The 15,053-nt window shown below is 38.3% G+C and overlaps 1 protein-coding gene and 1 long non-coding RNA gene across 3 annotated transcripts in view; one reads left to right on the forward strand and one right to left on the reverse strand.

The window, feature by feature from the left end:
• DNAI1 (dynein axonemal intermediate chain 1) overlaps positions 1–15,053 on the forward strand; it is a 144,411-nt gene that overhangs the window by 1,956 nt on the left and 127,402 nt on the right. For both annotated transcript variants that reach the window (XM_077790243.2, XM_085567019.1), the window contains exons 2-5: positions 9,596–9,658; positions 11,486–11,575; positions 12,458–12,538; positions 14,308–14,434. In XM_077790243.2, coding sequence (XP_077646369.1) covers positions 9,596–9,658; positions 11,486–11,575; positions 12,458–12,538; positions 14,308–14,434 — 361 coding nt within the window. The remainder of the gene's footprint in view (positions 1–9,595; positions 9,659–11,485; positions 11,576–12,457; positions 12,539–14,307; positions 14,435–15,053) is intronic.
• LOC110484176 (uncharacterized) overlaps positions 569–15,053 on the reverse strand; it is a 52,515-nt gene continuing 38,030 nt past the window's right edge. Inside the window, exon 4 of the long non-coding RNA XR_014951395.1 lies at positions 569–1,044. This is a non-coding gene — a long non-coding RNA (uncharacterized LOC110484176). The remainder of the gene's footprint in view (positions 1,045–15,053) is intronic.

Raw genomic sequence — 15,053 nt, forward strand, 5'->3', positions numbered from 1 at the left:
CTAGATAATAAAGATGTTTATGCTAAAATTGTAAAAACCCGATTAAAAATGACACATTCTAAACTGGGGATGAAATGCTTGCTCTGAATTTCAGTTTCTTTTATTTTCAGAATTTCCACATAAATATTTTCAATAATTTTCAGTAGCCATTATCTCAATACTCTCAAATGGAGAGAGTTCAATTGATATATTGTTTGAAAAACTTAATATGCTATACAGACATTCCTTTTCTTTTAAAGCTCTTAAAACATCATGAACTGTTTAAACTCTGAGGATGTTTGGCTTTTCACATAACTTTCATCACAATAACTTAAAAGGCAATAATTTTAACTTGTCCTGTATTATATTTCCCATGTTTCCCTAGAGGTTGTTAAATCTGATTGCTGTTTCACATCATTTTATCTGCTAGAATATTCTTGCAGTGGAGGAATTGTGTGGTTGGCTGACTCTCAGTCCAGAGGCTTTTGCCTCATTTTCTTTGACTCAGAGTACAGATGACACGTCAGTGGCTTTGGGAGTGTGGGGCGTGAATGCCTTTGCACTACTTGCTGCCCACCCAGGGCCTACTTGGCCATAGTGGCCACTTTAAAACAAGTTGGTGGATCAAGGTTTAGATTCCCATTATTGACAAGAATTCTTCTGTAGTATTATGCTCATTTCCTCTGTCCCTGTGCTTTTTGTTCCTCTTTTTTTTATAGATCTCTTTATTCTGCTCTGCCTCTTAGGTTTTTCATTGCTGACTGCTTTCACTTCGGAAGTTTTCTTCCAGAGATTGTTCTCAAATCTGGGATACTTACCTGTACACCTGCTCCCTTTTACCATATATCACTTCCAGCTCCTCCTCTGCTTTCATGACTCTGTGCTCTTCTCTTGCTTTGTAACAAATTATGCTTTTTTTCTTCTTTTCCTTATGTGGGGGTTGTCTGCTCTTCTTCTGTGCCTGTCTTGTATCTGTCTTCTTCTCTGACATCAGTTTCTTGTTTTATTTCACTCTTTTTTTTCTTTATCCAGATGATTTCTGCCTGCAGCTCAGTCTTCAGCCATCTGATGAAAATATATCAAAGTTGGGTTTATCACAAGAATTAAAATCTGTGGTGTTACAGATTAATTACTTGACTTGACCAAGCTTTATTTATAAATGCCTGTAGGCTTTCATATATTTGTGTACATGTTGGGGTTTGAAAATGGGAGGAAAATTTTTGGAAGTGATGCAAAGCTTCACTACACTAATAAGAAATTTCAGTGTTTCAATGTTCAAAGTCTTAAAATAGTGCTGTGTGTCTGGATCTTTGTGCTTCCAATGCAGCTTTAGAAAGAACACCATGTATGGTCTGTACTTCAATAACACCACTCCTTTCATATCTGAAATATGTTATGCACAATTGAGCTCAACAACTTTTTGTAGGGATGTGGAATTATGGAAGGGCATAAGCCAACTTTCCTGCATCAGACTGAAGGGAATGAGTGCATCAGATTCTCAGCTTTCCTGAAAAAAGAGGTCTTGAGCATGTCAAGCAGGACACTCAGAGTATTGTGTTAACGGCAGAGATGTTTGACATGTGCATGGGCATGCAGAAAGTATTAGGGCAAGGAACAGGACCCTATTGGTTTTGTGTCAGTCCTGTGTGTGGTCCTGGGTGATGCTAGAAAGTGGCCAGTGATTTTGAGATTGTTATTTTGAACATGTTTGACAGGTTGGAAGTGTTTGTTTCAGATTTCCATAACTTTGCTATGTAGCTCAAGGAAAATCCTTGAGTCAGCTGTGTTGAGCACCCTGTGCTAATGTGTACCTCTGTGGCTGCAGCCACCTCAAGGAGAAGCAAGACTGCATTATGGTTCCTTAGAATACCTTGCACATATTTAGCATTTAAAATACAAAACCAGACTATTCAGTATTACCAGTTCAGGTTAACCCCACTGCAGGAGTGGATCACTTAAGCAGTGTTAAGAAAAGGTCTGAATTAGGACAGAGAGACATTTCTTGTTACCCTTGTGGTCTTGCACACCCACTGACATGGAAACAGCTTCTTTGCTGTTCAGCAAGTCATAAAAGAAACAAATAGACCTATTCCCCAAATACAGAAAACAATGGGACACAGTTTACTTTTTTTTTTGTATTTTCTTATTTTCTATTTTTTTATACCCCTGAGAAGGCTTTTAAGGTGCTTACTTCTTCTTATACATGCATTAAAATATACATGGAGTATAAAACAAACATTCCATTTAGTGTCGCTCACAAAGCATTATAGAATGTATTGGCAAATAGCTCTTAAATTGGCATCCCTAGTGTGTGCAAATAAATATCTGCTACAGGGCAGGCTGGATGTAACATTGTTTCCATGCTGTGATTTCTTGCTTCTTGTGCCATTTGGTGGTTTACTATGGAGTTTGATAATATTCAAAACAGGAATAAAAAGCTAGCAGGAAACTTATGAAATTGTTTTACAGAAGTGCCAGGCTTAGCTCTCATAATGTCTCCACCTCTTTCTTTCAGAATCCAGCAAGCACATTACTATCTTACATTATATTTCCCCCCACAATTCTAGTTATCTCTTTGCTGAGCTGTAGAGGAAGTGGAAATTACTGTCTCTGCTCAGGAAGATGAACTAAACTTAACAGGAGCGTTCTGTGATTGCTCAGCCTTGTAGCCTGATTGTATTATGGGGACAGCTAGCATGGGGAGCAGAAAGGCTGCAGGGATGTCTCTTTAATGGTATTAAAGAAATATAGTCTGGGCTTATAGTTTGTCCTGATGAGTGTTTCATTAATATGTAATCAATTTTCAGCTCTTGGAAAATTTGCTTAATATAAACTGACACTTCAGCTTGTCAGAGTGACCAACCTGCATCATCCCTGCTATTGAGATCTCTGGTATTTTAGGCTGGATCTGTGAGTCCAGATCTACTTATGCTTTAAGCATAAGGAGAAATGTTACATTTCTCAAGGAGTCACTGAATAGCGGTGTCTAGCTCTTCACCATACAGTGACCCATTACAAGATCTAGTCTAAAAGGGGCAGTTTAATCTGGCACTAAGGGAGCAAGATGTACCTGACATCTGTGTAAGGCTGTAGTGACAGCCTTTATCCTGGATAGCAGCACAACACATGTGATAGCAATCATTGCATCTCATGATTGGATAGACAGGGCTGGCCTTGGGACTGAACCTGAGGAATAGACACATTTTTCCAGGAGGATTTCTCTGCTCACTAATTCAGGATTCAGCCTGGTTTTAAATGAACACTGGTTCTTGAGAGTAAACCTCTACTTCCTAAGTTGAGGCTGATTTAGTTACCACCAGAATTGCCACAGACAAGTCAGAGGATTTGTGCAGCAAATGATAAAATAATTGAAAAGCAGTGCTCTAGAAAAAGCAGTTCAGAAGGAAACAGACTTGGAACAAACTTGAGAGCTTTTGATATTCAGTTGAGAATACTGAATAGCAATAGGTACTGATAGTCCTGTCTGTTTTGGATAAATTCAGTTAACGTATTTATACAAAATTCATGATCAGCATATACAACATTCTGATCAGCAATTAGTGACTGTCATGTCACCATAAAAGGGAGAGCAATGTGCAAAAAACTGTGGAAAGAGTAAACAAGAAGAACAAGACCTGAATGTATGTTTAAATACAGTTTTTTTATTTTCTTCATTGCAAGGTAATCTGGTAAAATTACTAGGGAATTGAGGGCAAAACTTCTATTAAACATTGCAAGTGTTTGATGGTTGCCCTCGCTATCTTTCTTTTAGGTTGCAGAGATATTATACCTCTTATGAAATGCCAGCCTGGTAGGGTTTTCTTTTAAATCTTCTTTTTAATTTACAGCAAGGGTCTTTAAAAGTTACCAGTAGTTTATTCTTAGTTTTGTTTTCCTAATTTATGACTACTATATATTTAATTTAATTTAATCTATGACATCCTACCCAAAATTCAATTGGAAATGCTTTTTGGATAGCTGAGCAGCAGGAAGACTCCCTGATGAAAGACTTGATTTTGGAGCTATTTGTACCTCTTGGTGACTTGTCTGCTATAGAGGTAGCTGTGAGAAGGGAAAGGAATATGAAATGGCATTTAAAACATCACTTGTCACCTGTTTCCTCTTTTCATTTTTATTATCCTGTTGGATTGTGGTATCTTTGCTTTAGTCTATAGTCAATTTGTCTTGTACCATAGTAGGTGTCTGGCCCAGGGAAGAATTCCTAGGTGTGCTATAATACACACCCTTGAAGAAAGATCCAGAAAGAAACAGTAACTTGGGTTTTCTATAGCCTTCATTTAAGTACTGCGTCTGTTATGGGCTTCTAATGTCTTTTTGCAGTTGGAAGTGTGGCAATCTGTTAATTTATTTAATGTAAGCTAGTCATCAGAGTAAAAATGATTAGCCTCCATTAATTCTGACTCTGGCATTTTTCTCTGGAGCACTTGAGCATCTCCTGGAGTGGTCAGAGTCACGATGGTGACCTGGAGGTGAGAAACTCCTTAATGCCTCCTGGTTGTTCCTTAGTTCCCTAGCAACCATGTCTGCTTTTTTTTTCCCCCTAATATAAATTCCTCATGATTATTCACACTCCTCGTTAATTAATATTATTATTAAAGCCAGGGATAGGATCACATTTCTTAGGAAGATTTAGGAAGACTGTTGATTTTTTTTCCCTGTAGCAAAACCATCTCTAATTTATCTAGAAGTTGCTAGAATGTAACTATTTGGATTGATTAGTTCTTTGTTGGATGTTCAGTTTGGGCTATGGATTCCAAAAAGCCCCCACCACTCTGGATGCTGAACAATATAAACCAGTAATCTATGGCAACATAGTCTGGGAGGACTGAAGTGAGGCAGGAAACCTACAAAAAACAAAGTGTGTGACTGTGGAGTTAAGCTGTGTATCATAGTGCCTGTGCACAATGGAATGAAATGAATGTTTCCCTGGCAACCTTAATTCTCACATTTTCTAAGTTCTGAATGCTGATTCTCTTTGAGATGTTAATAATAGTTAACTTTTTTCCTCCTATAGCTAATGTGATACACAAAAATGTGCTTGAATTTTAAACATGCATATGAAGGCAAGTTATTGTAAATGTCTTACTGGTGAATATACAGTCATTATGTTGATTCACAGTTATAATTTATTTTTATTTGTATTGCAGATATGGTAATGAATTCTTCCTTATTGTATGATCACTGTGTGATATGTTTAGGTAGCTGTCAGAGCAAAAGGATTAAATTTTTAATCATGGTTTACAGGTAATGCATTGTTACAGTAAAAAGAATGAGGAAGCCATGGTGGCAGGACACAATCTACCTAGGTGATATTGAGGACTCTTTACACCTTATGTGGCAGAGAGAACTTTTAAGAAAAGGTATGACAAAGGAAAGTTTTCTGGCTTTGGAAAGATTTACAGAGAGTGGGAGCTTGCAAAAAAGAAGCAGCAAAAGAATGAAGCACAGCTACAGCAATAAATAAGGACTGCCCTTTTCATCAAACAGCACAGCAGTATTGTCTGTGCTATTATCTGAATCAGGACACAGAGTAAAAGATTTTGTATTCTTGGCTGACTTAGTTTTGCTCCCCAACCTCCTTCTTGTAATAGTTTTAAACAGATCTACTAGTTTTGATGACCTTCACCTACTGCTAATATTGCCAAAATGCTAAGATTTCATCTTTCCTCATCTTATTTTTTCATCTTTGTGCCACCTTCCAGCCAGGTTCCAAAAGTCTGAGATACTTTGGGTTGAACCTTCTACAGCATAAGTGGCAATAGCAGGAATGATGCTTGCAAAGTATGTCTTTGCTTTTTATACTGACTTCAATAGGCTACTGAGTTAAGTGAAGCTAGAGTCTCTACCTTCATTTGCAAGAGTCCAGAATATCTAGCAAAAAAGTCATTCAGCTTTTGTTGTTGTTGAAGTAAGCTTCTGCATTGTAAGGGATGTTTTATTTGGGCAGGAGACAAGAGTTTTGCTGAACAATCCCAGAATAAGCTAAGGACCAACTCCTTCTTAGACTGCTTCAGGTATGATTGTCCTACCTTCCTACATGGAAGAAAGCCCCAGAGCCACATTGATCTCTGCTAGCTCCCATCCTCCCACTCTTCAGGTTTATCATGTCTTCGGCATGGGCTGGATCCATACAGTGCAGCATTTGACCAAGAATCTATGTCATAACAAAGTAGTTCTAAAGCATAACTGTTTCAGTTGGATGGAGCTTCTTCAGTTCAAAATACCAGAAGTAATAATTTTGTGTCATGTCAGTTATGTGCTTGCTCCCTGCTGTAGAGAACTACTTGACTTAGTTCCAGGGAGCCCCAAAGCAAGCTGTCACAGACAGCAAGTAGAGGCTGGTAGGAAAGCAGGCATGAGGTACAGAGAAGGCTGGTACATCTCACTGACAGATGCAATGAAACCTCTTCCTTGAACAGCCTCTCCCAGTCATACACAACAGCCATCCTTTGATAAAGTTAAAAACATGCATAGCGTCAAAGCTAAGACTTTCAGAGCCTGGTTCTGTAGTTTGCAATAGTCTGTGAACTTTGTGCACTCAAAATCATGTTCATGGGCAAAGACAAGGCACAACTTATAAAACAAAAATTTTGCATCAATGTGACTGAAATTTTAGTCTAAATAATTATCATCTGTCCAGATGTATTTATTACAGAAAATAAAAAATACTTCCATGCAAAAAAAAAAAATCATTAATTGTGGTACTGCAATTAACGTTGCATGAAAGCTTCCCAGTTTCTACCTCTTTTCTGTTACTGTGTTCAACCTTCTTCCAGTGCTCTGATTTCTAAAGTTGATGGCTTGATTTTGCTGTTGGTGGTGGTGTTGGTGAGGATGTTTAGATAAGTTGTCAGCAACCGGAGATCTTCACTGGGGAGGATTAAGATGTCCATTTTGATGATTTCTTCTTCACTTGGAGTTTCTTATATATGCTAGCTAATATATTTTCATGTTTCCCTTTTTCTATTGGTCTGGTGCTCCACATTACACCGGATATTACTGCATATGGTGTTTTTTTCAGTGTGCTAGATACTATTTTTTTTTTCTTCTTTGTTACCTCTAAACCAGATTTTCTTCAGTTTCCCTGACTGCAGATCTGCAATTCTCTAAGTGGCCAGTGGTTAGATGCTTACAGCTGTGGGGTCTGTGATGCCAAGTATGTGCTCCATGTCTTATCATTCCCTACCTGTACTTCTCTATGCCATATCCTAAGTCTCCTCAGGTTCTCTCTATCATTCCAGGCCTGTACTGCATCATTAAATTCCAGTCATAAAACCATAATAGTAGTGTACAAAGACAAGGGAAGTAAAGCCAACTAGCCACAGGTCCCTGGTTGATTAGAAAAATTGTTCATGTTCTACTCTACAAACTATTTATGGAAGAGGAAGGAGGTCAGGGTTTGTGTTGCACTCACAGCATCTTTTCTTTAGTCTCACTTTTAGATTTTAATACTGTTGCAGATATTTATTCACAGGTGGCTCTTTGGATTATGTTAATTGAAATCTGTGCAACTGCTAAAAACAATTATCTCAGATCACCTTGGCAATGCCTTTGCTAATGGATAAATGCTTTTGTAGACCCATTTACAAAGGATAATAGTAAGTAGACTTTGTTTCATGTTTAAAATTAAGAATCTGATTTTGATTTGGATCTGAATAAAATTCTGCTCTGAAAACATGTTTAAGTCACATCAATTCACACATAACAAGATCCTTGTCAGAGAGAATCGTTTGTTGCCCATTGCCAGGTGATCACACAGGGGAGACAGGCCAGCTGTATCATCCAGTCATCTCAGTAGTGGTTGTGACATGGGACCTCTTAGCCTATCTGCTCTGCAATCATCCCATGGTGGGACTATAAAGGAAATGTTATGACTTTTATTTTCTCCACCTGCATCACAAAAATTTGTATTTCGAAGTGAAGCATATTTTCTAAACATAGAAATGTGTTGTTCTGCTCATTTTTCACAGCTTTTAATATGTATCTTCTGGAATAAAGATAATCCCTAATACCTTGTTAGTAACAGCAGTTTTATGTGTCTTAGCTTGTACAAAGAGAAATAACACAGAGACACTGTCTCACATTTTGGCTGAACTTTGTTCTCCTCTGAAAATACTTATTTTCTGAGTTCTTATTGTCTAGACTTAACAAGTAATGGGGCTTGATGAACAATGCTTTGGGATTCTGGGTCAAAGTCTTTCTGGCTGCTTGATTGTTTAATACCTAGAAAGTAGGTGGTGGAAGTGAATATTTAATTTTCATATTGAGGAGGAGTGTATGAGTCTCTGTAGAGGCTTGTGTTCCTGAAAGTGTTTTTAAGACATATAGAAGACAAGAAGAATAGACGTTGTGATAAAGTGGGGCTTTCCAGAAGAAGAATGAGGAAAACCAGGTGAGAGAAACAAATGGCAGACTTAAAAATAAGCAAGCAGTTGTTCTTTGCATTATTATGTAGTTGTACTGCAGGAGTCCTTGCTGTGGAAGTTGTGCATGCTAAAAATGTGCATGGATTCCAAAATTACAGAATAAATTTGTGGAGAAAAAGATTCACTGATATGGAATAGAAAGGATAGCATTTCTGGTTCAAGTTCCTGTGGCAAGCTAAGAGGTCATCCTGGAGAAAATAGAATAGATAATTTCTTTTGAGCAGTGTTGGTGAGAGATACTTGGCTACGTAGACCTTTGATCTGAGCTGAAAGGCACACTCTAATGTTCTTCTGAAGACAATCAATCAGCCCTTGGGAGCTTGCTCTCCTACCCCTTAGTTTTTCTTCCATCTTGTCTAGTATCCCCTTCTTTTCTGTCACAAAGTCAAACACTTTTTTCCAAGTAACTCCTCTATTTTTTTCATCCATACCATCTAATGTTATTTGTGATCCATCCTGAAACTGTTCTTGCCAAGGTTTCTAGTCTTATTTCCTTTGCTCAATTTACCAGCTCTCTCTCTTCCTTTAAGGTTCATGGTCCTGTCTGTCCCTCAGCATCCCCTCAAAAGTATCCTCTTCATTTCCTCTCCCACTTTCTGTTAAATTTTCACAAATCTTGGTTCAGTGATGCCCTTCTGTTATTCCTTGACTCTGGGTAGGGTAGTCTCCTACTGTTAGGCACCCTATAAACAACTATTTAATTATTTTCCTTAAAGCCTGTCATAATAATTTTTCTGTGGTTTTTTGGGTGCAGGGGGGTTGACAGTGGTTCATTTCCCAGCTATTCATCAGTGTTTCCTGTGTTTTCTCAGTGCTCATGACTTTGTGGGTGTGGATCTACTGTCTTTGGGCTCCCTGTGCCATGCAAGCACTTAAAACAGGGGCAGCCTTTTAGTGTGTTTGACCAAGGCACTAAAATGTGTGTATGACATTTGGGTTGTACTAGGTAGTGTTGTACTAGAACAGAGCCCAGCATTTTTTTGTGCTGAAAAATCACTGTCTTATGTTGTAAAAATGACTGATTTCCTTCAATATTTTATAGACAGAATGCTGGTGTACTCAGCTTTTAAAACATAGCATTGGAGCAAGCATCAAACTTTTATTCTAATTTGGTTAAATTCAGAAATAAGGTGCTTTGAAAGTTTACATTGGATGTGTTCTCACTTTAGGGCCAAGGTGGACCTTCAGGAGGAAAGACAGGAAAAGCTGGTAAAGCTGGACATAAAAAAAAGGTAAGATTCTGAAGTCTTAAATTTTTTTTCCCTTTTTTCAGCTATGAGATGCAAAAAAGATTTAGTCTGAACAATGAGGGTTTTAAAAATAAAGTTGGTGAAATATCAATTGATTTAGCAGTAAGAGGTTGCTGTAGGTTTCCACTGAGAAGGGAAATACACCAGCAAGTTAGGACAAAAAGTATCACCTGGAACAAAGGCACAATTTGGGTAAAATGCAATATGAAAAGATTAAATTAAGATGTTTGTGATGTGAATTCCAAAATACTAGCTGACTCAGACTGTGAGATATCTGCCTGCTCAGTTTAGAAAATTTAAAGTATAGCCCATATTCACTTAACAAATAAGTACAAGCTGATAATAACGCATGATAATGTTTTTACTATTGGGCAAATAAATTATTTGAATATCTTGATTTAATCTACCTTCTTCTTATTTAGCTCCATTGGGAAAGATGGAGGATCCATGACAGGAATGGAAGAACAGTCTACATGCCTTTAAACAGGCATATTGATAAACAGCTTTTCACTTTCTTGGGACAAATCACAGTCTCATTAAATGTTCCTCTTTTCACTGTTTAAAAATGGAAAGTTATTTACTTTTAAATGAAAATCATATAATAAAAATGTTAAAACCATAATACTTCTTATCTGATTTACTTGGAAAAACAGCTGGTGAACTAACTGGCATCAGATTGTGTATGATAAATGTCCTACAAGCAGGTATTCATGTAGGGAGCATTAAATCACAAACAACAGTTCTGCAGTCATCATCTCTTGTGCATCAGAGCTCCTGACCTTCCTTACAGCTTGCCTTATTTCAGCTCCCTTGGGGAAAGAAAAAAGGCTGCAGCCTGTGACTTTCCCTGGGCTTTGGAATATGCAAAATTTTCTGTTACTTTCAGCCACTGCACATTTTGACACAGTATTGTGCTTTTTACCTTTGTGGTACTTTGCATGTAGCAAAGCATTGCTGGGTCCAGCCTCTGTGGCTTCAGCTGTAAGCTGTACTTACCCCTTGGACTCATCCTCAGCTTTGTGTGGCTGCGAAGTTAGCAGGCCTGAGAGAACTGTATTTACAGAAATGATTGATTTATTTTAAATCAACTTATTACACATTTTGAACTGAGGGAGAAATTTTGCCTGGAGCAGTTAAGCATTTTAATCAGCAGTTTTGTGTTCTGACAGTTTTTTCTGTAAGGACAATTAATTGAAATTCATTCCTGCAGTGATTAATTTTGTTTTTAATGACCTTATATCATGACATGAACCCACTGCTAGCCCAGGGAGAGCAGCAGTCTGTTGCTGGGAGAATGGAGACATGCTGGCCTTTGCAGGAAATTGGTTAACATTCCTCCAGGAGCCATATCCCTGCAGCTTTGTATTTCAAACTAAATTCTAAGAGTAGCCTATAAAATAACATGTCAAGAGTAATTGCAGGTTCTTAGCTTGTGCCCTTGAGTATTCCTTAAGCCTTATAATACCCTTGGTTATTATGTGGCAAGGGAAACAGAATTGCCAACTTTTAAACTGAGATTGAAGTGGAATCACTTGAATTTTGTTATTTCAGCTAATCCAGTTTTGTGCCAGGGCAGGAATTTTCTTCAGACTGCAGCTCCTCCAACCCACTGAACTCCTGCTGGCAAGTGTAGCCATATGAAAATCTTCAGATTTTGGCCTGCCATTTGTGGTCTGCTGTGCTCAAAGCAAAGATGGGTGGGGGAATGTTGTTTTTATCTCTGTGTTCTGTGATTCAAGAAGTGCTGCTTTGGCAGGGAGCAAAACTGTCAGTCTGGTTGCATTTCTGAGCTTGTCATTCATGTTTTAGGCTGAGGATGACTTTCCTGAAACAGGAGAGGACTGGTCAACAGGAAGGGCTGCAGTCAGGTCCCCAGATCAGCTGGAGCTGACTGAAGATGTGAGTAAACCAATGCCTGTCTTGTCATGATGTGTATATGAAACTCCATAAGCAGAACCAAACCCATTGGTTTTGGACGAAATTCTGCAAGAGTGAAACTCCAGTACTTGCTGAAGTATAGTGTCTGCAGTACCATATGAAATAGCTTGAACAAGAAAACAGGGAGAATGTGCTATGAAGCCCAGATCTGGGCTTAAAACACTGTAACTGCCTGGAAGTAATCCCAAAGGGAAAATGCAGCTGGGGCTTCACTCAGTTAAGGAGAACCCAGAGCCAGTCCTGAGCTTTTCAGGTGGCTGTGTGCAATACAGAGGACAGGAAAGTGTCATACAATTTTATTGCTATTTCTTCTATTGATTCAGTAGCATTGCAATTGGTCACCCTTCGAACTGAATTGTTTCTGTCTTCTCACTGTCTTAGAAAGCATTGTTCTCTGTCCTTAAACTAGCACTGTGAGAGGGAAGGCTTTATGTATATTCCCCAACTCAGGCACTAAAAATAGTTAGCAGTATTTTTTTTTTTTTTTTTGTTCACAGCGGTCAATCCTGCCACTAAGCTTATTGTTTATTTTTGACAGTGAAAATTTTAAAGACACAAGGTGTCTGTATCATCATATATAATGCAGTTAGCATTTCTCAAATGCTACCATATCTTAGATAAGAATTAAAAACAAAAAAGCCCATTGAAATACTGTAGTAGGAAGCAGGATGACTGTTCTGGATTCTACTCTGAGCCAGGTTAGCCCTAAGTACTGTTTTTGTGGTGGCATCAGCTGTATATGAGGTATCTGCAGTGAACTGAGCATAAACATGGTGATTTTATTGCTGTAGATTGTATTAGTAGTGAAATTTTATTTACAATACTTTTGTTTCCATTCCAAAGGAATTAAAAAAGGAAGTTATACGTACCTTGACAGCTAATAATCCCCATATTCCACAGAATATCGTCAGATTCAGCTTTAAAGTAAGTATGACATGACCCATAAAACTGGAATTTTTTGCAATTAATTTGTTTTGTGTTTTCTTTTGGTTTATAACCAGGTAAATTTTCTTTTAATGTGGCTACATTTTATTCCATATTTACTGCCAATAGCTCTTAAAGGGTTTGTGTAGAGGGTAAAAGTCTAAAAGCATTGATGCATTTATGTAGGAATAGTATATCACAATTACAGAACAAGATCTGTTGTGAAGGTAATTAATGCAGCTAATCTCAGGTAGTTACTTTTCCCACTCTGTGGTGGTTAAAGGACAAAAGGCAAGGCTTTTCTCAGTTTGTAAGAATTATGCCTTGATATCCACACTTGAAGATTGAATTATGGGAGAGCTCAGAAATTTGTTTTGTCAAATCACTGACAACCTTTATTCATGATGAGTAGGAGGCAGCAACCGACAGCCAGAAAACATCCAAGAGTCACACCTTCACATTTGTATGTGCAGGGTACACACTGTGTTACCCTGGAGCAGCCTTTTCTCACTACCATACACAGCCAGCAACACAGGCAGTCACATGGGAAGGGTGGAGTGATATCTTTGCCCTGAAAAAAAGGGCATGGGGACAGCTCCTCCAACTCTGGCATTGAATTATTCCCAACTTTAGGGAGGTGTTGTGGCTTAATCCTAGCTGGCCACTGAACCCCACACAGCCATTCACTCTGTCTCCCATGGCAGGACAGAGGAGAGAATCAGAGGAGGAGAAGTGAGAAAACTCATGGGTTGAGATGAAGACAGTTTAATAGGGAAAGCAAAAGCTATATAAAGCTTTATATAAAGGCATTAGTTCACCACCTGAGGCAGATATTCAACATTCTCTAGGAAAGCAGGGCTCCATGTCACTTAATGGTTACTTGGTAAGATACACACCATGATTCCAAACATCCCTCCCTGCCCCATTCTTATTCTTCCCCCCAGCATTCTTTTTCCCTAGATTTATATGCTAAGCATGGCACCATATGGTATGGAATACCCTTGGGGTCAGATGTGTGAGCTAGTGGTGAGGTGGGGCAGGGAACAGAACTCTGTGCAAGTGTTGCTCAGCAAGAAATAAAACATCCCTGTGTTGTCAGCACTGTTTTCAGCACAAATCCAAAATACAGCCCCAAAATACAGTAGATACTGTGAAGAAAATTATCCCTATCAAAACCAACACCTAAGAGAAAATCAAGCAAAATATTTCCAAGTCTGTCTCACCTCTGTGCTACTGTACTTATTTGACTAACCATTACATGACTCCAGAGAAAGAAAATCAGTCTTATGGAATCAAATAAAGCCCTTCTCTTCCATTTGGATCTAAAGTTTTCTGTATCTGTGGTATACAGACAGGTGTTCAGTAATCCATATCTTCAAATTCTCCACAATAACAGAAGTGAGCTCAGTGCTACGCTATGATTGACATAGTAAGCAAATCAAAGTAAGCAAACTATTGAAGCATCTGTGTTCTTTAGTGGCTTCTGATTGCTTTTAGATGCAGCTCAAAACTAAATTATACAGATTAAGCTGTTCTTCACTGTGAAGGCAGTGGAACAGGTTGCTCAAAAGAATTACGAATTCTGTAACCCTGGGAGTGTTCAAAGCTGAGTTGAATGAGGCTTTAAACAACCTGGAGTAGGGGAAGCTGTCCCTGCCCATGGCAGTGAGGTTGCAACAAGATGTTCTTTAAGATCCTGTCCAGCCTAGACCATTCCAGGATTCTATGGTTCTGTGATTCTATGATGTTTTTGGGTTTTACTTTTGTAGGAACGAGCATACAAGCTAGTGGACAATATGGATCAAACAGCCATTCACTTCACTTTGAAAGGATATTTGATACACAAAGACTCAGATGAAGGCAGACGCCAGAGTATCAGATCAAGCACTGGAACAGGTAGCTTTATTGTCTGATATCACAATAATTTTCAGATAGGCACTGGTTCCTCTTTCTGAACATGATGGAATGATCCTGCTGCACTACCATAGAATTAAACAGCTCCTACTTTGACTTGCATGCTTGTTGGCAATCAAAATTAGACAAATAATTAGCCAGATGTTTGCTGCAGTCTAGAAAATATTGTATGTTTTTGAGTAATTTGAATGCTAACACTAAAATTTTCAGTTATTGAGTGTCTTTTAAATGTCTTTCACTATCCTAAGTTGGACATACATGTCTAAACTACCTAGCCTATTTTGAAAGTTGCAGACATGATTTAAAGTATTAAAGCAGAAATGTTTGGAATCTGGGTGATTGTTCAGGAAACTAACACATGCATGACCAATTCTTATCAAGACGTCTACTTTCAGACAATGTGAGATACAAAACCCTGAACTACTTGGACCTTTTATCTGAGCAACTATCAACACTCTTAAGTGTTCGGACAAAAAGATACATTAACCAGAGACTGTAAGCTCTGTTGTTAATAAAGAGTTCTAGGTCTGAATTTTCAGCAGGGAAGGATGTACTGGCTTCTGATTTTATTGTATTTCTGCTGTTTATGAAAGGAGAATTT

The sequence above is a fragment of the Lonchura striata genome, chromosome Z (genome assembly GCF_050655825.1).
Source record: "Lonchura striata isolate lonStrDom1 chromosome Z, ASM5065582v1, whole genome shotgun sequence".
NCBI classification, from domain to species: Eukaryota; Metazoa; Chordata; class Aves; order Passeriformes; family Estrildidae; genus Lonchura; species Lonchura striata.